The following is a 23,472-nucleotide window of genomic DNA, read 5'->3' on the forward strand; positions in this document are numbered from 1 at the left end:
ATACAAGCACGTACAGACAAACAAACACAGGTGCTACTTATTGTTAAACCTCATAAAATAAAGAAGAAAATGAACACAGACACAATTTAAGTACACATTTATAAAATAAGACTCTGCAGTTACATATGGTGCAGTATTTAAAAAAAAAAAGACTGACTCATTTTCCATTGAAAATAATGGTTTCACCCACAAGGTGCACATAAAACTCTAAAAGCACAATCATGTAAGAACAATTACATTTGATCATGACACCTCAGACAAATTAAATGAACTCGTTTATAAAATGATGTAAACAAAATGGAATGATTTGAAATTATTTTGCTGTAAAAAGTGGTAGTTTACAGCGGTTGTATTGAACAGAAAAAAACGATTTCAATTCATGTTCAGATTTTTTAAAACAGTCACGTCTAGTAGCTGAGAAATGCTAAAAAGCTGTATTACGCGAAAACTATCATGTCGGCGCAATGTCGGCACAAAGCGCATTTAACGCAACAAACTACATCCAGTATAGTCGCATTACTTTCATTCAGATATCACACAGGTCATTAAACAGGAGCTTCTGTGAAGGAAGAAGATCAGATGGTACACATTTGAGGTGTTTCTTTACATAGTGAAATTGGTAACTACTGGCCTGTCATGTATATTATTGCATTTATTTATTAATTGGCATATTTTTGAAAAATGCCAATTAAAAATACTTTTCACTAGGCTGTTGTCATATTCACCCCCAAAAAAAACATTCACCTGAACTTACAAAAGTGTTGCTATGTGCATGCCAGGCCAGCAGTTGATGATGTCACACTGTTGACATACTTAATGCATCCCCACTGAGTGAATTAATAGTGCAGTAAATTATACACTTTGTTGGAGAAGGCATAAATACTATATCATTTTATCCACAATTACTTTGCAAGTACGTTTCCCATTTTTACAGACTACCACTGTAAAAGTGAAAGTTTGAAAACAACTTTGCTTGGAAACCAGTTTTGGAATATTTAAAATTTCAGGCCCCAAAATGTCATTAACTCAAATGTCCGTTTAGCTTGCTCTCATTTATTGTAATTAGCTGTTGGTGTCGTAATGCTAGTTTAGGCTCACTGCCACTAATCCTTTCTTTAACTGCATGCGCTTCCTTGTGCTAACTAGTGGTTTTATTCGCTAGACTGAGCTATAAACTCCGTGTGTGAGCTTCAAATATGATCTTGCGCTCACTAGTTGTTGTCTTAGCTCAATTTGATTCGCTGGACTTTGCTATAATTATCACCCAGCTTTTGTGTCATATGCTGCCTTGCACTAGCTAGGTGTTGCCGTTAGTTTTATTCACTAGACTGAGTTATAATTGCTGATTGGCTTTAGCGTTATATGCTATTTTCCTCTAACTAGCTGTCGGCTGTGACATCATAATGCTAGGTTATGCTAACTACTTGCTGAATATAGGTTTATTTGTAATTAGTTCCCAGTTGTAGTTTTATACGCTAACGAAATGTTGCACTTCATTCTATTCACTGCACAATGCTAAAACAAGCTCCTGGCTGTAGCTTCAAATGCTACATTAGCTGTACAAACAGACATCAACCCCAAGTTAAAAGCGGGGTTGTAAAGTTCCTATTCAGATCACAGTGCAGCTAAGTCCCAAAAGCCGTGACAAAACAGTTGGCACCTCAGCGCATCAGCCTGTACTTGAATAAGAGCTTGTTTTCTTTCCTTGTCCTCTGGCTTTTTGGGCTGATGCCGCGGCTCGACTTCTAACCAACAAGCCCACCACAGGGGAGCTGGCTTCACAACAAGCAGCAAATAAAGTCAAGGTAGCAACATGAAAAGAGAAAAGGAAAAAAAGCACAAGGCTCTCTTTCCCTAATTGTATCTGAAGGGAAATCCCTTGAAGTAGCAGTTGGCAGAGGCGGTGAGTTGGCAGACGCATGAAATGAGTGCAATATGCGTAAGGCCTAGAAATAAGTCACATTTACCCGCCTTGGCTGTGAATTCTCTCCCGCAAAGCTGGGGGCGCCGCTTGACGCAGCGGGACTCGTCTAATTTAAGCGCAACATGTTGCTTTTTGCTTCACATCATTGGGAGTACATAAGCTCGCTCCATACAGTCTTTGATATTACAAGTCCCATCCATGCGTACCATTTACCCGGCAGTGCTGTGCTTCACATACACCTCAGAGGTTTCGTCAGGCACCAGAAGACTGAAGCTACTCCTGAAAGTAGCCAACGGCCTACCTGTAGGGCAAGAAACACATATTAATTACCAGTCATCTTTTTATTTTTTATCTTTTTATTTTTATTTCAGCTATACCATTTCAACGTTTGTAAACAAGAGGCACCGGGTGTGGCAGGAAGTGATTGGACTTGTGTGATGAATTGTGTGAATTGTGTAAACAGCTATGTAGAGAAAATTGCAAGGCTGCCTGGTGGCCTAGTAGCCAGGAACAGACTGGGAAACAAACTTACCAGTTGGTAAAACAAACTACGGCCTGTGTTCCACCTCACTCTTTCTGACTGACAATTCACACATTCAAACTACGGCACTATGGAAGAAGTTTAAAATCATCATGCAAACAATTTACTCTGTATGCTCAATCGATCGACGTTGTTCAGAAGGCATTCGGGTCGATAGTATATTTGCCAAATTGATCACCCATTGCAATGAAGTCCTACTTATTTTTAGTGTTTGGCCACAAGAAGCCAAATGTTAAGACAAATGAAAGTGAGTGGTAAACTTGACTGACCTGTCCATGTTTTCTGTCCTGTCAGAGTGAAACTGGTGCACTGTGAGTGCGAGTTGCAGATGTGCGCCGCCTCACTGGCGCTGTGGACGGACAGCACGCAACTTTGCTGGCTGTAGGACGGCCAGCAATGGTAGTCTGTGTTTCCTGATGTCGTCACTCCTCGCGTCACGTTGTAGTCTGAACACAACATGACACAGTCTCATGTCAAGTCAAGTCAAGTCAACAGTATTTATAGAGCACTTTCAAACAGCCATCGCTGCATACAAAGTGCTGTACATGGAGCAATTTAACATGCACAATAAACAGTAAGACAAATCGGTAATAAAGGCGGTAGAAAGCACCAAACAGTAAAACCAAGAACAAATCTAAGTCATGCTGAGTCGAATGCCAAAGAATACAAGTGAGTTTTGAGGAGGGTTTTGAAGATGGGCAGCGAGGAGGCTTGCCGAATGTTTAGTGGGAGGTCATTCCAGAGAGAGGGACCAGCAACAGAAAAGGCTCGATCCCCTCTGAGCCTCAGTTTAGTTCTTGGTACTTCTAATAAAGTCTGGTCCACAGACCTGAGGCGCCGGGCAGGTGTGTAGGGGCGGATGAGCTCAGAGAGGTAAGGTGGCGCGAGATTATTCAGAGATTTGAAAACAAATAAGAGGATCTTGAAAATAACTCTAAAATGAATGGGGAGCCAGTGAAGGGATGCCAGAGTAGGAGTTATGTGCTCCCTCTTACGAGTACCAGTCAAGAGGCGAGCGGCGGCATTCATGTAAGTAATAAAACAATGTCAAAGATGCATGACGCATTAGTCACTGAGAAATTCAGAAGAAAAAAAAAATCCCCACAAGTATTTGATTGTCTGCCCAACCATTAATTTTGCGCCTCGTTCGGGCCACTGGTGAGCTGGAGCCGATCCCAAACAACTATTCACACTGAGATTACATTCGCACCTGTGGACAAGTCTTCAAAGAACCTAACATGTATGTTTTTGGAATGCGGGAAGAAGCTGGATTACGCTGAGCAAACTACACAGGAACTCAGGTCATGAGTGAAAACAGAAAAATCTCGCGACACATGTTTCCCATTATGTGTTAGCATTAGCATTAAGCTAGCCGACTAAAGGCTAAGGTATGCGCTTGTTTTGAGACACAACGTGTAATTCTCCTAGTTTTATATGAATTTTGGCATGAAACTTCAACTGAAAGTGGCATTCAACATCTTCAGGCATCATTCTGGTTGATTTTTCTTTTGGACTATTTCACAACGTGCTGCTAATTGCACTTGCATTCCAGATTTGCACTCTCAAGGAAAAAATGCTCGTAACTCAAGGAGAGGAATTGTACCTTACGAAAAACAAACAAAGAAAAAAAACCTTTGTTTTTTAATAGAATTGTGCAGCCTGGTCCACGGACCACTGCCATAGCAAACTACAAAGGTTCTGCGAAATTACAATGATTATACTACTTGCTATATTTATTTCACATTCTCTGTATGAAGTTATTTGCTAAATATTATTTTGACATGACCAATGCTGCGCAAAAGGACTGCTAAAGGTCTCGTCACAAACAAATGCTAGTTTATTGTGGTGTTTGCTCTGTCGTTTGTTTGTTTTTGGCCATTTCTGCCTTCCACGCATTCTTGAATGTAGCATCACAAACATGCACAGTATAGAGTTAAAGCACATTGTTCTGTGGTCTGAATGGCCAAAAGAAGACACCATGATTTGCACTTTTGGTCATTATGAAAAACAACTGCCGCACTGCAGTTATGGAAAATATGATGTAGAAACTGTTTTACACAGAAATGCCAGCCACACTTGACAGTGTTTGCTGTTGTGACTGTTTACAAAGTGAAAGTGACTTCCTCTCTGTCTCTGCACCAGGGATGAGTTCTTATTTCACTGACACCTCGTGTCATTAATAGCACTTTTGAAAAACTATTGTATTATATTTCAAACATTGCCTTAGTAGTAAAAGCTTATATGATGGCAGCAGTTTGGCTCTAAAGTAGATGAATGAAAAATATATTCCTTTCAATGACCGTTGTTCCAGATTAGAAACAGATTGTGTTTGACTGTGGCTCACGTCTGCACCGTGCACAAAAGCAAATTACAATCAAAATAAACGCTTGCCTTTGGTCCTTTTTAGTGGCCCCTTTTTCACTCCCTTTACTCAACATATCGTTAGCCTACCGCAACTTTTGTAATTGCACCATGCCTATCCAGAACATCTTGAGCTCTCCTCTCCCAGCGTGCTGCGCCACATTGAACGCATCACCCCCGCTTCGACCCAAACATTTGCCTTACATTAATCATTCTAATTCCTCCAGTCAGGCGGCCTGTCTTAAATCATCTGCTCCACATTAGCCATGAGAAACACACTCACAAACACACACACATGCCTGCACACAGCCACAAGCTGAGTCTGGGAGTTCATAGAGAGGAGACACTAAATAGTATGGGTTGTGTGTGTGTGTGTGTGTCTGTGTGTGTGTGTGTTGTTAAAGGGGAAAAAAGACACGAGGGTCAGCCTTCTGGGGATGAAGAGAGAAGGAGAAGAACAAGGAGTGTTCAGAGGATCTTTACTCGGGTGGGGAGAAATGAGGCCTGTTGTGGAGCGAAAAGGTGACCGACCTCAGCTGTTCGGGCACCAGGGACGTATGGATGAAAGCTCCCTTTGTGCTTCACGTTTAGGGCGGGAAACGGTCTAATGCATAGAAAAGCTATCTTCCTTTCCAACGCTTCACTTTAAATGTCGTATTAGCCTCAGCTGTGCCTCTCATCTGTGGAGAATGTACTTTACATCTGCGAGCCATTTGAAAAATAAGACTTATCACCTGTTGACACTCACTCTGTCTCTCTCGCACACATTTTGATCATACACTGACATCATCCAGCCACCCCCCCTTTTTTTTTTCATCTTTGCCAGGAAAAGTCTGTATATTAATCGATAGCACATCTTGAAGCAAAATGTAGCGCATTACTTGGCTGCAACGAGCAGATGTGCTGTTGATTCAGTCTCAACTAGTTTGCTGTCGAATCAGGAGTACCCACATACCGATAACACTGGTCAACACATTTTCATTCCATTTTTTGTGAGTGCAAGTAAACTTTTCTAGATTTTTTTTTTGTGCCGATTCCAAAACTGCCTTCATTTTTCCTGTAGCACATAAGGTTTTGATAATAATAATAATAATAGTAATATAATAAGGATAATATAAAACGTGATATAGTAATATTTATGAATTTAAGGTTGAGTTCAGTAATTTTAGCCTCGCCCCTCCTGATAATTTTTTTGGTAAGTCACGGCAAAAATAACCATATTATTGCGGGATAGTTGTACACCACTGCAAACTCATATCTCAATATTAAACTTCAGGTTAAGTTTCTAAATTCATACCTATGACAATACTGTCTTTGCAAAGGCAGGATTTTTGATTGAGAACCCTGCTAAAAACATGATCATCATGAGCCATATCATTATACGATATCGATCCCAGCCAATCGGTAAATACAGGAAATGATAGTAATGGAGATCAGCAAATACATATTTTAGAGTCTCCAATGTACCTAATATGTATATTTTTGTAATGTGGGAGAAAGATGGAGTGCCCAGGGATTCAAACATAGAATATCAGAATTTTGAGACAGTACACCATGTTTCTTTATGTACTTATTAAACATTTTTTTGTGAATTGCTACAAGAGTTTGCTGGAGTTTAAAAAAAAATCACAATTAGCTGCTCTATTTTGATCTGGTTTATTCCTTCCATGTACACTTGAACAAGAAAAAGCAGCTTCAGACAAGATCGCGTTAGTGTTAAGTGAAAGTGGCCAACTGGATGTCATGTGACTGCTTGTGACCTTCTCACCTTACGCATGGAAACAACCTGCTCGCTCCACTTTCCCACAGCTTAGCCTGCTATTTCAAAAAACCCAACTGAGCCCGCATATTAAGTCACTTCAGACAACACCGGTGCAAAAACTCCCACACAAAAATGTGAAATAATATACACATTTTTGAGGCTCGCTTATCGCACTCCCAATCAACCATGCGGAGGCTTGACTTGTGGCACCTTCCTGCGAAGCTAAAACATTCCCTGCTGGTTGTTAGCTTCGGCGCCCGTGTCCTCTTTCCCCTCAATCGACGATTAAATTCACAAAGAGCTGCTATATAAACAGTCCGGCATCTGGGGGGGGTGGAAAAAATCTCACCACAGGAACGTCGCCAGTCTTTTTGTTATTAATATTTCATAGACTGCAAGTAAGGAGGGCTTGCATTAGAATTACTAAATGTTTACAGTTAGAGGATAAAACCTCCAAAAGAAAAAGGCTTTATATGGTAAAATAAGTCAGGACGTAGCCTTGAGTGGTTCTTATTTATTTAAAAACTGTGGCCAAACTTTCCGTGTATCCCAATCCCGACAGACTCTCTGAGCTGGAGACACGAAGGATTAATCTCACTCTGTTGGTTTTGTCCTCTCATTCCAGCCGCCTAATAACCTGTCAAAACAACCCAAGCGAGCAAGAGACCACCGGACCCCTCACCCCCTTACACACACACACACACACGCTCCCAGCCTCTGAAACAAAATGAAAACAGAGGTGCAGACTGTGCCGCCTTTTCAAATAAGGCCCGGCATTGTGTCCGCTGAAGGTGGGGTCGGTGTAGCGTGTAAAAAGCGGGCTTACCTCGCAGTACAGATGAAGGCAGCTTGTCCAGGTGCAGCCCAGACTGGTAGAGGTGCAGAATGTGCTCGAAAGCATCCAGCGTCTCGTTGATGTCGGCTTTCAGCTCACCTGCAAACGGACAATTCATTCGGCACAGCAATCAGTCCCGCTATGTATACAAAATTATTTGGACACAAGGAGGAAGAAAATATGGACTTTTTCTCTCTTGGGAAAATGATATGAAGTGTGTCTGCAGGAATGTTTGTCCATTCATCTAGAAGAACATTTGTGAGGTTAAAGTTCACTAAGGAGTAGGGCCAAACATTTGGAATCTGCAAGTGTAGGATTGTCAAAAATGTCTTGGCAAGCTGAAGAGTTAAGCTTCATAGTAGGAGTTGAACCACTGAGTCTATCTCTCAATCAATCTATCTAGCGAGCGAGCTATCGGGTCAATGGAACACTTTAAATTGTCCCTAGGTTTGAGTGTGAGCGCGAAATGGTTGTTCGTCTCATGTGTGGCCTGCGATTAGCTGGCAACCAAATCAGGCTGTACCCTTCCTGCTGCCGAAAAAGATGTCTGGGTTGGGCTCCAGCACGCCTGCGACCCTTGTGAGGTTAAGCGGATTGGAAAATGGCTGGACCAAGTTGAGGTTTGCATGTTGCTTTGGCCCTTGGCAAGCATTTATTTTCTCATGTGGCCTTTTTGCAAAATTATAATGTTTATGCTGCTAACTAGGCTACAGTCCAACTTGTTAAATAAGCATTGAAAATAAATAAATAAAGACATCTATTAAAATAAATCAATCAATTTAAGGCCAAACTATCGGATGGCTATTGAATGACATTGCATCCATGAGGGAAAAAAGCTTTCATAAAGATTAAAGGCAGAAATACTTTTTTTTTTTGGGCATGCCTTTTACATGCATCCATAAATCCATTTTCTGTCGTGCTTGTCCTCATTACATGACATGTGGTACATCCCATTCTCCAGGGCACATACGGACAAAGAACCATTCACACTCGCATTCGCACTAACGGACAAGTTAGGGTTTTCAATTGAACGTTCAGGTTTTGGGGAATGTGGGAGGAAAGTAACCCACACAAGCACTGGAAAACATGCAAACTCCACATAAGAAGACCAGAGCCGAGACTCGAACCCAAAAGTTCGCAACTGTAAGGCAGACGTACAAACCACTCACGAAGCACGTTATCAGTACATACAATCAAAGCTAGCGATCAATGCTATATTATATAAAAATTAATGTACTATGACTCTGATGCTGCGATAATGTTTTGAATTATGTATTCACAAAAGTAGGCTACTATTTATCCAGTTGATGCCTGACAAATTATGCTTTTGAAATGTGCAGGGCACGAGAGGATTCAAAACTAACGAGCTAACAAGTCCACAGTGCCGCTACAAACACAAAAATGTGTTTCGTACCCAAAAATGGCAATTATGAATCCAATGTATTCCCCCGTGGCATATTCTGTACTCAATTGAAAGGCGTGTCGGAATCTTTTTGTACATATATTCCTCATAACTTGTATTCATTATCTTGTCACCTGTCAGCTCGCTGTGGAGTGTTAAATAGGGCACGTCAGGGGCCTGTCATGACAAGACCACAATAACAAAGTGATGCGTGAGCTTGTGAAGTTATAGCGATGCTGTGTTAAGGCGCTGCTCTTTTGCTCACCTGTGACATTCATGATGCGTGCCACCAGGTGTGTGAGGCCGGGCGGGGCCTGGTGAGGCAGCAGGTAGGTGAAAAAGTACCTGGGAGGCATGAGAAGAAAAAAAGGAAAAGAGCACATCCATCATGGAACGTGACTCGACACCATAATGTTGTCAAGGATCTGAAGGGCTGATCAAACGCGACAGGACTCGCTTTTCGCCGCTTTATGAATCACACCCGTAAACCTCAAATCTGCAGCTCCTGTACGCCTTCACTAGCAACGTTGTGTCAACACAGCACTCAATGGTAGGTCGAAACAAAGTACAAATACTTTATGACTATACTTGAGAAGATTTTTCAGGAATTTGAAACTTGAGTATTTATTTTTCTGACACCCTTTTTACTATTACACCGTATATTGAAGGAAACAGATCTGTATTTTCTAATTTATTATTTTGTCAAATGAGGCTTTTTTCCCCAAACCCAGAGAGGTGAAGTCAAGCACGATTGAGATTTAGATTGATTCATTGACTGATTGATTTTGGGGACGGTATTTATGCGGCGGACGGAACAGGGACAGCTGCCACACGGAGTAATGTGAACCCCGCGGGGTGCATTACTGCGAATGATGCCACAGATACGAAGGAGCAAGACCTTATTTAAGAGAATCGTTTGATGTTTTTGCCGACAAGACTGTTTTGTGGCGGATGCACTGAATAACTTGAGCTAATTTAACCCTTTGAGGGACAGCGGTTACTACAGTGGACAGCTTATCATGTTATCAGGTTACAGGTGAGCATTATTGGTGCATGAAACGGTTAATGTAAATGATTTAGTCTTTTGTTCTGTCACATGGTGTTTGTTGTCTTTCGTGTGGACCCATTGCGGACAGAAGTATCTGTGCGTGATGGTTAGGCCTTCACGCTGCACGCGTGTACTAGCACTGATTTTGATTGAGAGGAATGTTGGCGCTATTTGACTGCGACTGCTTTTTGTATTGATTTACTTTTACAGTGAAAGTCCAAATTTAGAAGTGTGCGCCCTAACTGTTGTACAACTTAGCGTCGGGCAGGAATAAGGTCGACTGCAAGAGATGCAGAGTAATTAAGAGCAAGGAGAACAGGCCGAGTAGCAGTGGCGGTTCTGGGGGGGGGGGGGGGGGCAGTGCCCCTGTAGCACCGATTCTGGCCCCCCCTGTGGCCCCCCTCCGAGCGCAGATTACGCAGTCGTGCCGAGTCGCCGACGCGAAAGGTGGAACCAAAGTGCGTGATTTAACATTCTAGTCTGACCCTTTAGTGCGCTGCACCATTTAAAAATGAGCGGGAAAATGAGAAGCAGTCCGCAGAGAAGGAAATTACCACGACACGAGTGCTATTTGTGTGTGTGTGTGCGTGTGTGTGCGCGCGCGTGTTTGTGTGTGCGTGTGTGTGTAACTTGTTTAGTCTCCCTTTTTATTTTAATTTTTATTTAAAAGGATCAATATATATGACATTGCCTTTTAAAATTTGGATAATTATATGCATGTAAAACATCTAGCTTCAGTGTATTTGCAATTTTTGTCCCTGGCAGGCTGGTACCATATCATCCCCTGGCTTGAATATTCTCAACAGATATATTGTTACGCTTGCAGACATTTTAGCCCTCCTAATACTGTTTTTTTCTCATCACTGTAATGTTATGACTACAATTTCAAAGTCTGAAGAAATAAAAAGTCAAATAAGATTTTGAATCTGTCTTTTTAGCCCTGGGTTGAATGTGCCCCCCCCATCAAAACCCCTGGCCCCAGCCCGGCCCCGTCAGTGAAATTGATCCAGAACCGCCCCTGCCGAGTAGCACCCAATTAAGCTCTAGTAGCCGCTGTTGTTCCAACAGAGCAGAGCAAATATCTGCCTGTGAGATTTGTTGTATGCTCTTTGTATATGTTGCTGTGTCACGTGTGTTAAAGTAGCGGTTGTTTCAAGATTAATGATGACCGTAACATCTATGCTCGTTCCTGTGAGTCCAGCAATAGCGTATCGCATATTTTAGCATTAAGCTAACAAACACATATTAGATGAAATTATATGGTCTGGTTGAGCATTTGTAAATACACAATGTTTCATTGTCTTGTTTCATGTGACATTTTAACAGTTAACTTCAAATTGGAGTGCAAATACAGCTTGAAGCAAAGCACGTTTGTCCTCTCATTGTACCATGCAGAACAGGATATATGTGAGAGTCCAAACAGGCAACTAAGAAATATTTTTCAAGTGTTTTAATCAGTTTAAGTGTGTTTTAAGTTTCATCATGTTTAAAGCACCTGAAAGAGGTAAAACTATGTAATTTATCTTGTTTATATGGTTGCTTTTAATTACAGATTTTATTGAATCTTTTACCAGTCTTTTTTTCAAGTATCTAGATTTCTGCTTAGATAAGATAAGACATCCCTTTATTTGTCCCGTAATGGGGAAATTACAGGTGCAGCGTGCAAGTAATTCCGCTTACCTATAGGCATTGTAAATGTTCATCTTCTCATTGAGGTCCTCACACACTCCGCGGGCTGAACAGGTCAGGGTGAAATTTCGGTGCGGAAACTGCAGGGAGCAATCGGCGTGTCGGCCGCAGGGCGTGTCGGCCGCGCTGGCGTCGTCCAGGTCGGTGAGCTTGAGCTCGCCCGACACCATGACGAACTGGCGGGGCTGAAAGTCCAGCAGAGCCACCGATCCCAGTGGAGAGCGCGAGAGGAAATGGAGCAGGCGAACCAGGTCCAGACAAACCTGCAGGGACACAAGACAAAAGCCTTCTCATTATCTGCTTCACTGTTTGTTCAGCTGCAGAGAGGTAATCCTGTTAAGATAGTCAGATGGGATTAATCAGACAGTTGTTTATTGATGTTAAAAGGTAATTTACTGTAATCTACTTTCTTCCCCCTTTATAGATCCCATCGTGTCTTTTTTTTTAAAATCCCTATTCGGTATTTATTTCACAAGTCGCTTTGGCACGGTATTCACTGTGAAACCCTGCTATTCGCCCTTGAAGCAAACTGAGACCCCTAAGAAGGTTTAGAATTGCCTTTAGGTGTCAGAAGATGTCAGCAAAGCACTGCCTACTGTATGTCGAAATGAAACTCCTCAACTCACTTCGATATACCTCAGTGCACTGAGATGTCACCGGATGATGCCAAAGCATTGATGTTATTGCATTGACCTGAGTGAAAAGTCGTGATGGGTTGGAAGATGGGTTCTCCAGAAAATTGAATAGCTGCAAAATGTGCTTAGTATCATTATGACGGAATATGTTCTCCTCTGTGAGTGCCGAATTCGCCAGTTTTTCAAACTGATTACACATATTTTTTTTTCTTGGTTGCACAAAATAAAAGTATGTGGGTCCAAATAACCTTTTTGAGTAGTTGTCAATTTATGAAATATAACTGGATCCAGAAAATCTCATTTTGTGCAACCATGTACACACACACACCATTTACCCTTTTTTTGTGAGATTAATAAAGTCAATAGGGTGGAGAAAGGAATCAAACAAAATAACAATACATTTTGGATTATAATTCTCAAAACATATCAAAACATTTGCTACTTCATATAGCCAATGATTACCAGGAAAACATGATCATTTGCTTTTGTGAGTCAGCCAAGCTACTTGGGTTTCATACACAGAATCTTGTAATCAAGTTTCATTATCTTCAGTATGTTCGCTCAAGGCTGAAAAACGAAAAACAAGACGGCCGCAAACAGCAAAATGAAGGTATCCGCTGCACACCCACAAACCATGCAACGAGTGTGACAGTCCAAGTATACTGAGGGTACTGTAAAGCTCCGAGTTGTACGTCACTGGCACAGTAAAAACGGCAGTGGGTGCAACCAGACACCGCTTGGATTAGTGTAGCGCCTCACACATGAAGCTGACACCGAGTGGCCTGCGCAGCATGGTGGTTCAGGATTTTTGTTGTTGTTGTTGTTGTCAAGTATCAAGCACAACCAGACTAAAGCATCGACACCCTGATTTTTCTAAATTGTGAGGGTTACATGTACATGACAATGACTTCGTACAACCTCAAGGTCTTTGAACTACAGATGACCATGCTCCCAAAACAAAGTGAACATGACAAAAGATTCTGTAAGATGCATAATTAGGGCCTCTCTAAAATGTGAATAACGCACCAAAAACGTGCGTGTAAACGCATACGGCTAAGACTCGCCGTAACTTCCACTGAGAGCCTATCTAAACACAAGTGACATACAAAACCTCTCTCTAAGTCGAGATGTTCTGTATAACTTCACACAAACCTCCTTGACACCAATTACGACTCTCCGACTTAACCAGGGCTTTGGTGCCATCTTGTGGCAGCTTGGGGTGTTGTCAAAAGAGCATGAAAAACATGAATAGGTTGGGGTTTTCAGCAATAACTGGAGAGAAATGGGAACAGGTGAAGTCATGAATGAGCCAATGTACTATAGTTTCATTCTTGGTTCTCTCCGAACCATGAAAGAAATTGGTGTATGGGGTCGCAGTTGTTTCCTGACATGACGCCTCAATGAACATACAACTTTGTCAAAATAACGTCATAACAACTGAAAATGTTGTATCCGTCTTTATCAGGCCAGTAGTTAGCTTGGTCACTGAGTAAAGAAACATTCAATGCAATCCTGACAGACATAAAAAGTCATTCATACGTATTGAATGATTGATTTTTAACACTCACGTGAAGCCAGAGATTTGACATGTATCAAAACATGTGCAAAAAGCGAGACTGTAGGACCAGATTGTGAAGAGAAAGCATTAAACTGTTTGCCACCATTTTCTAGACTTTTTTGGGGCATGGCTAAAACGGTGCAGAGTGATTCACCGCGGCCGTTATATGAGTCATCCCTCCGTCATTACATATGGACTTGAGAGCCTTTCTTCGCATCAGTGGTTATGTGATGTAACTGCAACATGCAGTAGGCTTGCTAGGTAGCTATGCCTACAAATATGCATCTTCCCTTCTGATAGTCCACTGGCAGGGCTGCTTTGGAGTGCCTCATTGTCTGCCTTGAGTGTGCGCACGTGACCCAGAGAAAAGTGGAAGAAGGAAACAGGCAAAAAAAAAAAAAAAAGTCTGACATTACAGCCAGCGTGTGGACAGGGGCCCCGGGCTGGCGTGGAATCTTTTGAGTGCCTCGTTCTTCCCTGTGAGTGCATGCAGAGAAAGATGGAACAGCGAGGGTACAAAAATAAAAAAATGAAGTCTGACTTGATATCGCCAGCATGTACAGAAAGGGCTTCACGCTGGCGTCACTGCTTTCGAGTGACTCGTTGTTGTGCCGTGGAAAAGACCTGCTATGACAGTAAATCCAACCACTGGCGTGATTTTGATTTTGAAGTCTTATTTTGTATAGTAGGTGATTTTCGTGATCATTCAAATTTGGAAGGTTGTTAACAACACCCTTCTCTCTAGTGAGTCCACTTTAGAAGACATTTATTTTTACAGATTTTTTGTTTTATATAATCAGTCAAACAATTATGGCATTTGAAAACAAAGTTTGCATTTTCTACTTTTGAAAAACTATTGACATCAGCGCCACTTTCATGTGTTTTCCGTTCAAAATAGTTTTCTGGTCTTTGGTCTTACTTTTAATTGCGTTTTATATTCCAAAATCAAGATGAGTGCTCGCTCTGAGTGTTTTCCCCCTAAGTCGCTCTTTTTATTTCAAACACAGCAGCACACACTCGTTGCAGAATAAAGTCGGCCTCTGTGGACTCCCACTGTGAGAATACCTGTGATGGGGGTTGCGCTAAAAGAGTGTGTGTGTGTCGTGTGTGTGTGTGTGCGCACGCGTCGAGATGACATTCCTGGCCTGCAATGGATTAACCTATCCCATCTCCATTTCAAGCCTCATCAAATACATTGAGAGACAGATGTCGGCGCTCCTAAAGTTTCAGCCTTCATCTGGAGGGCTGGGCATGCCTTCATGCAAATATGGGCAGCAAGAGGCGCTCAGCCAACAGGACTGTGGTTCAGCAACAAAGTATGCAAATAACATTAAGATCTTACCCTGAAGCGGTCCTCCCAGGGGCTCTGGAGGAGGTGGAGCATCTGGAGAGGGTCCCCTTGCTCCAGGATGACGGTCACTCGGCCTCCCTCGTCTCCAGCACAATGACCGCGCAACTGTTGAAACCACATTGAAATGTCAGGGAATGACACGGCACTTTGTCATATTTTGGGGATTTGGGAAAACTAAAAGTGGGTTGTGACGGGAATGAGTGGATGGAAAAGAGAGAGCACAGAGGCACATTGTCTGCCCGTGGAAAAATGTCACCCTAAAGGCCAGGAGGGGTCAATGGATTTAATTGAATTAGATGGTAGGGTGCTGCACAGCAACTGGGATTGTGAGATGGTAGGCCCAATGTGAGACACATGGATGTTATGGGCACATAATAAGATGAGTGTGCCTGCTGGATTTTTTTTGTTCATTTGTTCGAAATTTGTGAAAACAGTAAACCCCACTAAGCATGGACCTTGCTTTGTTGTGCATGCTGGAACAAAATAAAAACAACTTCTCAAAACCCTTCGTCAAATTTGGAAGTAAAATTGTCTAAAATAGCTAGAAAAAAAGACCAATTTGCATAAAAATGTTTAACCCTAGAAGAGCCATCTGACATACTGTATACAAATCAACCAGTTTGGGTAACATAAGTCAGTGTTAAATATTTCCCATAGTATACGCTGTGATTTAATCAGGAGCCTATCCCAGCCGTCTTCGGGCAGTAGGCGAGGGACACCCTGAACCAGTTGCCGGCCAATCGCAGGGCACACAGAGACGAACAACCATCCGTGCTCACACTCACACCTAGGGACAATTTAGAGTGTTCAATCAGTCTGCCATGCATGTTTTTGGAATGTGGGAGGAAACCGGAGGACCCAGAGAAAAACCCACGCAGGCACGGGAAGAACATGCAAACTCAACACAGGAAGGCCGGAGCCAATCGAACCCACGACCTCTGCATTGTGAGGTAACCTAACCACTCGACCACCGGGCCGCCCATATATTATATTATATTTTATAAATATATATATTATACTGTGTGTGTATATATATATATATATATATATATATATATTTCCAAAAGTGGTGGGATGAAAATTAGTCTGCTTAACATGCTTGTGTTTTAAGCCGAGTTTGCATTTTCTATATTTAAACACGTTGTCAATTGAGCAATTCCCCATCCATTCACATGCAGAAACTGTTGGTTTGACATTCATTAGCTTTGGGAGGATCCAACCATCAATTGTGATCAGTTAATTATCATACTGACGATGAAAAATTCTCATTCTGTGTACTTGTTCAGTGGGGTACTTTGGCTCTATGAAAGTTGCACTTTAAATACATTTTACTTAAAAGAGTGATGTAAAGGAGTTCATCATTACTGGTACTGTAAAGGGTAAAGCTTTGAATTCATTAAAGTGCGAAAACTCTTTTTGTATTCTCATTTGGCCTTTAAAAAGTAACATTGCAATACATTTAACTTGCTTTTTCATTGAAAGTAATTGGGTAGATGTCCATCCATCCATCCATCTTCTACCGCTTATCCGGGGCCGGGTCGCGGGGGCAACAGCTTTAGCAGGGAAGCCCAGACTTCCCTCTCCCTAGCTACTTCTTCCAGCTCTCCCCGGGGGATCCCGAGGCGTTCCCAGGCCAGCTGGGTGACATAGTCACTCCAGCGTGTCCTGGGTCTTCCTCGGGGTCTCCTCCCAGTGGGACATGCCCGGAACACCTCACCAGGGAGGCGTTCAGGAGGCATCCGAATCAGATGCCCAAGCCACCTCATCTGGCTCCTCTCGATGTGGAGGAGAAGCGGCTCGACTCTGAGCCCCTCCCGGATGACCGAGCTTCTCACCTTATCTCTAAGGGAGAGCCCGGACACCCTGCGGAGAAAACTCATTTCGGCCGCTTGTATCCGGGATCTCGTTCTTTCGGTCACGACCCATAGCTCGTGACCATAGATGAGGGTTGGAACGTAGATCGACCGGTAAATTGAGAGCTTCGCCCTTCGGCTCAGCTCCTTCTTCACCACGACAGACCGATACAACGTCCGCATCACAGCAGACGCTGCACCGATCCGCCTGTCGATCTCTCGCTCCCTCCTGCCCTCACTCGTGAACAAGACCCCAAGATACTTAAACTCCTCCACTTGGGGCAAGATCTCTCCCCCGACCCGGAGGGGGCACTCCACCCTTTTCCGACTGAGGACCATGGTTTCAGATTTGGAGGTGCTGATTTTCATCCCAACCGCTTCACACTCGGCTGCGAAACGCTCCAGTGAGAGTTGGAGAGCCCCGTTTGAAGGAGCCAACAGCACCACATCATCTGCAAAAAGCAGGGATGCAATACTGAGGCCACCAAAACGGACGCCCTCAACGCTTCGGCTGCGCCTAGAAATTCTGTCCATAAAGATTATGAACAGAATCGGCGACAAAGGGCAGCCTTGGCGGAGTCCTACCCTCACTGGAAACGATTCCGACTTACTGCCGGCAATGCGAACCAAACTCTGACATCGGTGGTATAGTGACCGAATAGCCCGTATCAGGGGGTTCGGTACCCCATACCCACGAAGCACCCCCCACAGAACTCCCCGAGGGACACGGTCAAACGCCTTCTCCAAGTCCACAAAACACATGTAGACTGGTTGGGCGAATTCCCACATACCCTCGAGGACCCTGCTAAGGGTGTAGAGCTGGTCCACTGTTCCACGGCCGGGACGAAAACCACACTGCTCCTCCTCAATCTGAGGCTCGACTTCCTGATGGACCCTCCTCTCCAGCACCCCTGAATAGACCTTACCAGGGAGGCTGAGGAGTGTGATCCCTCTGTAGTTGGAACACACCCTCCGGTCCCCCTTTTTAAAAAGAGGGACTACCACCCCGGTCTGCCAATCCAGAGGCACTCTCCCCGTTGACCACGCGATGTTGCAGAGGCGTGTCAACCAGGACAGCCCCACAACATCCAGAGCCCTGAGGAACTCCGGGCGGATCTCATCCACCCCTGGGGCCCTGCCACCGAGGAGCTTTTTAACCACATCGGTGACTTCAACCACAGAGATAGGAGAGCCCACCTCAGGGTCCTCAGACTCTGCTTCCTCCAAGGAAGACGTGTTGGTGGAGTTGAGGAGGTCTTCGAAGTACTCTGCCCACCGGTTCACAACGTCCCGAGTCGAAGTCAGCAGTGCCCCATCCCCACTGTACACAGTGTTAGTGGTGCACTGCTTCCCCCTCCTGAGACGTCGGATGGTGGACCAGAATTTCCTCGAAGCCGTCCGGAAGTCGGCTTCCATGGCCTCACCGAACTCTTCCCACGCTCGGGTTTTTGCCTCGGCGACCACCGAAGCTGCGTTCCGCTTGGCCAGTCGATACCCGTCAGCTGCCTCTGGGGTCCCACAGGCCATAAAGGCTCGATAGGACTCCTTCTTCAGCTTGACGGCATCCCTTACTGCTGGTGTCCACCAGCGAGTACGAGGGTTGCCGCCACGACAGGCACCAACCACTTTACGGCCACAACTCAGATTGGCCGCCTCAACAATAGAGGCACGGAACATGGTCCACTCGGACTCAATGTCCCCCGTCTCCCCCGGAACATGGGAAAAGCTCTGTCGGAGGTGGGAGTTGAAACTCCTTCTGACAGGGGATTCCGCCAGACGCTCCCAACAAACCCTCACAATACGTTTGGGTCTGCCAGGACGGACCGGCATCTTTCCCCACCATCGGAGCCTACTCACCACCAGGTGGTGATCAGTTGACAGCTCCGCCCCTCTCTTCACCCGAGTGTCCAAAACATGCGGCCGCAAATCCGATGATACAACCACAAGGTCGATCATCGAACTACGGCCCAGGGTGTCCTGGTGCCAAGTGCACATATGGACACCCTTATGTTTGAACAAGGTGTTCGTTATGGACAGTCCGTGACGAGCACAGAAGTCCAATAACAAAACACCACTCGAGTTCTGATCGGGGGGGCCGTTCCTCCCAATCACGCCCCTCCAGGTCTCACTGTCATTGCCCACGTGAGCATTGAAGTCCCCCAGCAGAACAAGGGAGTCCCCAGCAGGAGTACTCTCCAGCACACCCTCCAAGGACTCCAAAAAGGGTGGGTATGCTGAGCTGCCGTTTGGTGCATATGCACAAACAACAGTCAGGACCCGTCCCCCCACCCGAAGGCGGAGGGAAGCAACCCTCTCGTCTACCGGTGTGAACCCCAATGTACAGGCACTGAGCCGGGGTGCAATGAGTATGCCCACACCTGCTCTGCGCCTCTCACCATGAGCAACTCCAGAGTGGAAGAGAGTCCAACCCCTCTCGAGAGAACTAGTACCAGAACCCAGGCTGTGTGTGGAGGCAAGTCCGACTATATCCAGTCGGAACTTCTCTACCTCACACACCAGCTCGGGCTCCTTCCCTGCCAGAGAGGTGACATTCCATGTCCCAAGAGCTAGCTTCTGCAGCCGAGGATCGGACCGCCAGGGTCCCCGCCTTTGGCTGCCGCCCAGCTCGCATTGCACCCGACCCCTTTGACCCCTCCCACGGGTGGTGAGACCATGAGAAGGAGGACCCACGTTGCCTCTTCGGGCTGAGCCCGGCCGGGCCCCATGGGTGTAGGCCCGGCCACCAGGCGCTCGCCAACGAGCCCCACCTCCAGGCCTGGCTCCAGAGGGGGGCCCCGGTGACCCGCGTCCGGGCAAGGGAAACTGAGTGCCATCGATTTTGTCTGTCATAAGGGGTTTTGTGAGCCGTGCTTTGTCTGGTCCCTCACCTAGGACCTGTTTGCCATGGGTGACCCTGCCAGGGGCATAAAGCCCCAGACAACTTAGCTCCTAGGATCATTGGGACACACAAACCCCTCCACCACGGTAAGGTGACGGCTCCCGGAGAGGTAATTGGGTAGATGTGAATGCTGAATTCATCCAGTTAAGTTGCAAAGTTGTGATAGGTTTCTTGTTGTTTTCTCACTTTTAGCTATACTGCAATATGAAGTATGAATACATTATGTGCACTTTAGAGGATTTTTATTGATCAATCGATCAATTGATTGATTTTTGCAAACTGACATTTTGCATGACTGCGCCTCGTTTTATGATAAAGCACAGCTTTGAATCACATTCATTCTACTCTGTGCCTTCTGCGACTTCCGTTTCAAGCACTTTAGAGATGGAAAAGTACTATAGAAATACTTGATTGCAAAACTTTTGGGACATTTGGCATAAAGGGCTGCATTATTTATTAAATTGGACATTTTACAATGTTTTTTGTTATTCTTTCTTTCTTTTAAGATCATGGGCCCGTGAGAGTATTTCTGACAAGCCATGTAAAACGAATTCACAAATATTCGCAATATACAGCAATCACTTTCTGCATGATATGGTTTCACAAAGGTAGCCTGCGGGAGACGACTCAAATACCCCGATAGGGCTTACATTTTAAAAAGCACTGTCAAGTCAGTTAAAGCGAATGAGAAGGTCTTCACAATCACAATAATATTTAATGAAGGTGCACCTTGATGATGTTGGGATGCCGCAGCCTGTGCAGGAGGACAACTTCCTTGCTGAGCTTGTAGGAGACCAGTTGACGGCACCCGTGGGGGTCCTTGAAGCCCTCAACGCACTTGCCCATGTCGATGCCGTGCTCGTTGACCATCTTGAGCGCCACCGGCTCCCCTCCGGCCAGCGTCACCTTCACCACCAGCTTGGTGTACCCGGAGCCGAGCACTTCCAGCGGCTGCATGTCCCGCAGAGCTCCGCAACCCAGCGGGGTCCCGTTGCTGGAGGAGCCACGCGTCAACTCGGCCCACAGATTAGAATCCCAGGTGGAGAAAAGCTCCTTGTCGCGGCCGGGAGGAAGCAGAGGGAGGATTTCTTGGTGTCTTTGCGCGAGTTGGTGGCTCAACGCTGATCGGAGAGACGCCAACTCTTCATCCAGATCCCCGTGGCCGCTTCCGAGGCGGCGCACGCTGCCGAGGAGCAAGCAAACCAGAAAGGACAGGACCGCCACTGACAGCACGGCGGCCGCGCGTAACGACTTGCCCACGGCGGAGGGCATGTTCCACTGCCAGCGCGAGGAGGACGACTGCTGGTGATTAGAGGGTGGAAATGAAAAGTGATCAGCTCCGTCGCTCCTCCTCCTACTCCTCGTGGAAACTCCCAGCGGAGGGTGTGTCCTGCGCGCGTAACTTTACACCCGGCAGGCCTGCCAGCAGGAGTTCTCGTCAGCACCACCAACCATCATCTGCTGTATGTTTCATTGCTAACACTGAGACATAACGACACAAATTTGATGATGAAACAGAAGCGCGGTGCAGCTAAGATGCAATAACATGGGTTGTTATTTACGGAGGATAAAGAATATATGCCTGTGAGCATTGTTGTTTGCTCGGTCTGCGTGTGTTGAAACAGTTACATCAAAAATAACCCAATGCTGGGTCGAAAAGAGATTGGTTGATTTGAAACTTTTTTTGGTTGGTTGTTTTGGACAAATAGTGCCATTTGTACTAAATAACCCAAAATGTTGGGTCAAATTGACCCAAGAAGCAGGACCAATAATTGAGTTAATTTTGATCCAACTGATATTCAAGTGTATTCACCTTATATTATGTGATTTATGAGTGCAATTTACGGCATAAACCGGAAGTAATGTTTTGTTTGCCTAGTAACCATTTGTGTTGAGTCCACTTCCTGTGGCAGTGAGGCTTAAACAATGTACAAATGCTGGTTGTTGCGGTTTTTAAGAGAAAACATTTCAATCCCGCTTCTTGCGAATGTCGCAGGGTTGGAAGATGACATAAAAATGTGGCCAGTAACATACATTCGCTGGCTACTTGCCACATGCTACATGCTGAGACAGTGAGCAATATCAAAGGTTCTATGCCGTATCCATACATACACAAGGGCTAAGCTTGAGGGGAGGGGCACAATTTTTTATCAGTGCTACTGGTGGGTCTCATTGAGTTACACACACACACACACGCACACGCGCACACGCACACGCACACGCACACACACTTCCTAACCAGATATTACAAAAATTACCATGTAATTGATGATAAACATTGTACAAAGTGATGAATTTACCCAATCAAAGTGACTGTGCTTCCTTCAAGCCAGTCTCATTCACGAGTCAGTTCCTTGTTGTGATTCAGTGATGCACACTAATAAATAGAAATCAGGTCACATTACAAAGATGAAAAAAAGCCTTCATCCCTGCTATGGTTCTCATTTAAAACCGCTAAACTGACTTTGATCTCTCCTTTTACTGGTCCATGCCTTTTCAAGTGGCCGCCGCGAGACTGCCAGGGTCGGGTGCCATGATTCCTATTAGGAAGCAGAGCCAGACCGGCATCCATCCTGCCAGCCGCCCTCATTAATGGCCACTTGCTTGTCACACTCGTGCTTGTCTGTTTAAGCCAGCGCACCCGAAAAACGTATTATCTTGAGGTTTGAGCACTCATTTTAAGGGAAATGATACTCAAAACATAATTTCTACATTAACTCAATCAGAAAATAACATATTTCTTTTAACAACTGGCAATCTTGCCTGGGCTCTGTAGTTGTGTACCTTGCAATACATGATACTGTGTAATCATATTTGTCTTCTCACGTCAACAGAAATGGGTTACAGACTGGAGCCTCTAAGGATGAACACAATCCATTCATCTGCAGTGTGCAACTTCAGTGCTTTTAACACCATACATGTCAGCCACTTCTGTTGCAGCTCTTCTCATTTGTCAGGAAACCAAACCGAGTTTTCTGCAAACAGTAGTTCCTGCCGCAAACCATCCCTGTACTCAGCAGTGGTTTCTAGAATGAGCTGAATGTGTGACCGCACAGGGCAGCATATTTGAACTTTTTTTTTTTTTTAAACTGGCACCAAAATGTAAATCGCTGGTGTTCCTATGGAGAATCTGCACCCCCTTGTGGAGATATAAGGCGCTGTCAAAGATTTTGCTAATCAACATCATCCATCCATCCATTTTCTAATCCACTTATCCTCTAACAAGGGTCATGGGCGTGCAGGAACCTAGCTGTCTTCGGGCAGTTGGCGGTTTACACACTGAGCTGATTGCCAGCCAATCACAGGGCACATGCGGTCCATTAACCTGCCATGCATGTTTTTGGAATGCGGGAGGAAACCGAAGTCCCCGGAGAAACCCCATGCAGGCACAGGGAGAACAAGCAAACTCCACACAGGAAGGCCGGAGCCGGAATTGAACCCTGCACCTCTGTATTGTGAGGCCAGCATGCTAACCAGTCCACCACCGTGCCACCCAACTTTGTCTATATTATTTAAAATTATCTTACGTGAATGTATTTACAAAAAGCATAGTCTTTCAATAAATTGCTACATATACAGATATGGTATGTATTGTTATAACTAGGAAAAATTAC

The 23,472-nt window shown here is 44.7% G+C and overlaps 1 protein-coding gene across 1 annotated transcript; it reads right to left on the reverse strand.

Moving 5' to 3' along the window:
• Positions 1–81: 81 nt before the first annotated feature.
• Positions 82–23,252, reverse strand: pkdccb (protein kinase domain containing, cytoplasmic b). The gene is made up of 7 exons (XM_086128026.1): positions 20,588–23,252; positions 15,098–15,211; positions 11,554–11,825; positions 9,091–9,170; positions 7,415–7,522; positions 2,735–2,911; positions 82–2,225 (listed from the first exon to the last, which is right to left on the reverse strand). Exons 1-7 carry the CDS (start codon positions 21,128–21,130, stop codon positions 2,134–2,136), a joined length of 1,386 nt encoding a protein of 461 aa, XP_085984152.1. The 5' UTR covers positions 21,131–23,252; the 3' UTR covers positions 82–2,133.
• Positions 23,253–23,472: the final 220 nt, after the last annotated feature.

This window comes from Hippocampus guttulatus, chromosome 13 (genome assembly GCF_054856545.1).
Source record: "Hippocampus guttulatus isolate MCC_2025c chromosome 13, RoL_Hgut_1.0, whole genome shotgun sequence".
Lineage (NCBI taxonomy): Eukaryota > Metazoa > Chordata > Actinopteri > Syngnathiformes > Syngnathidae > Hippocampus > Hippocampus guttulatus.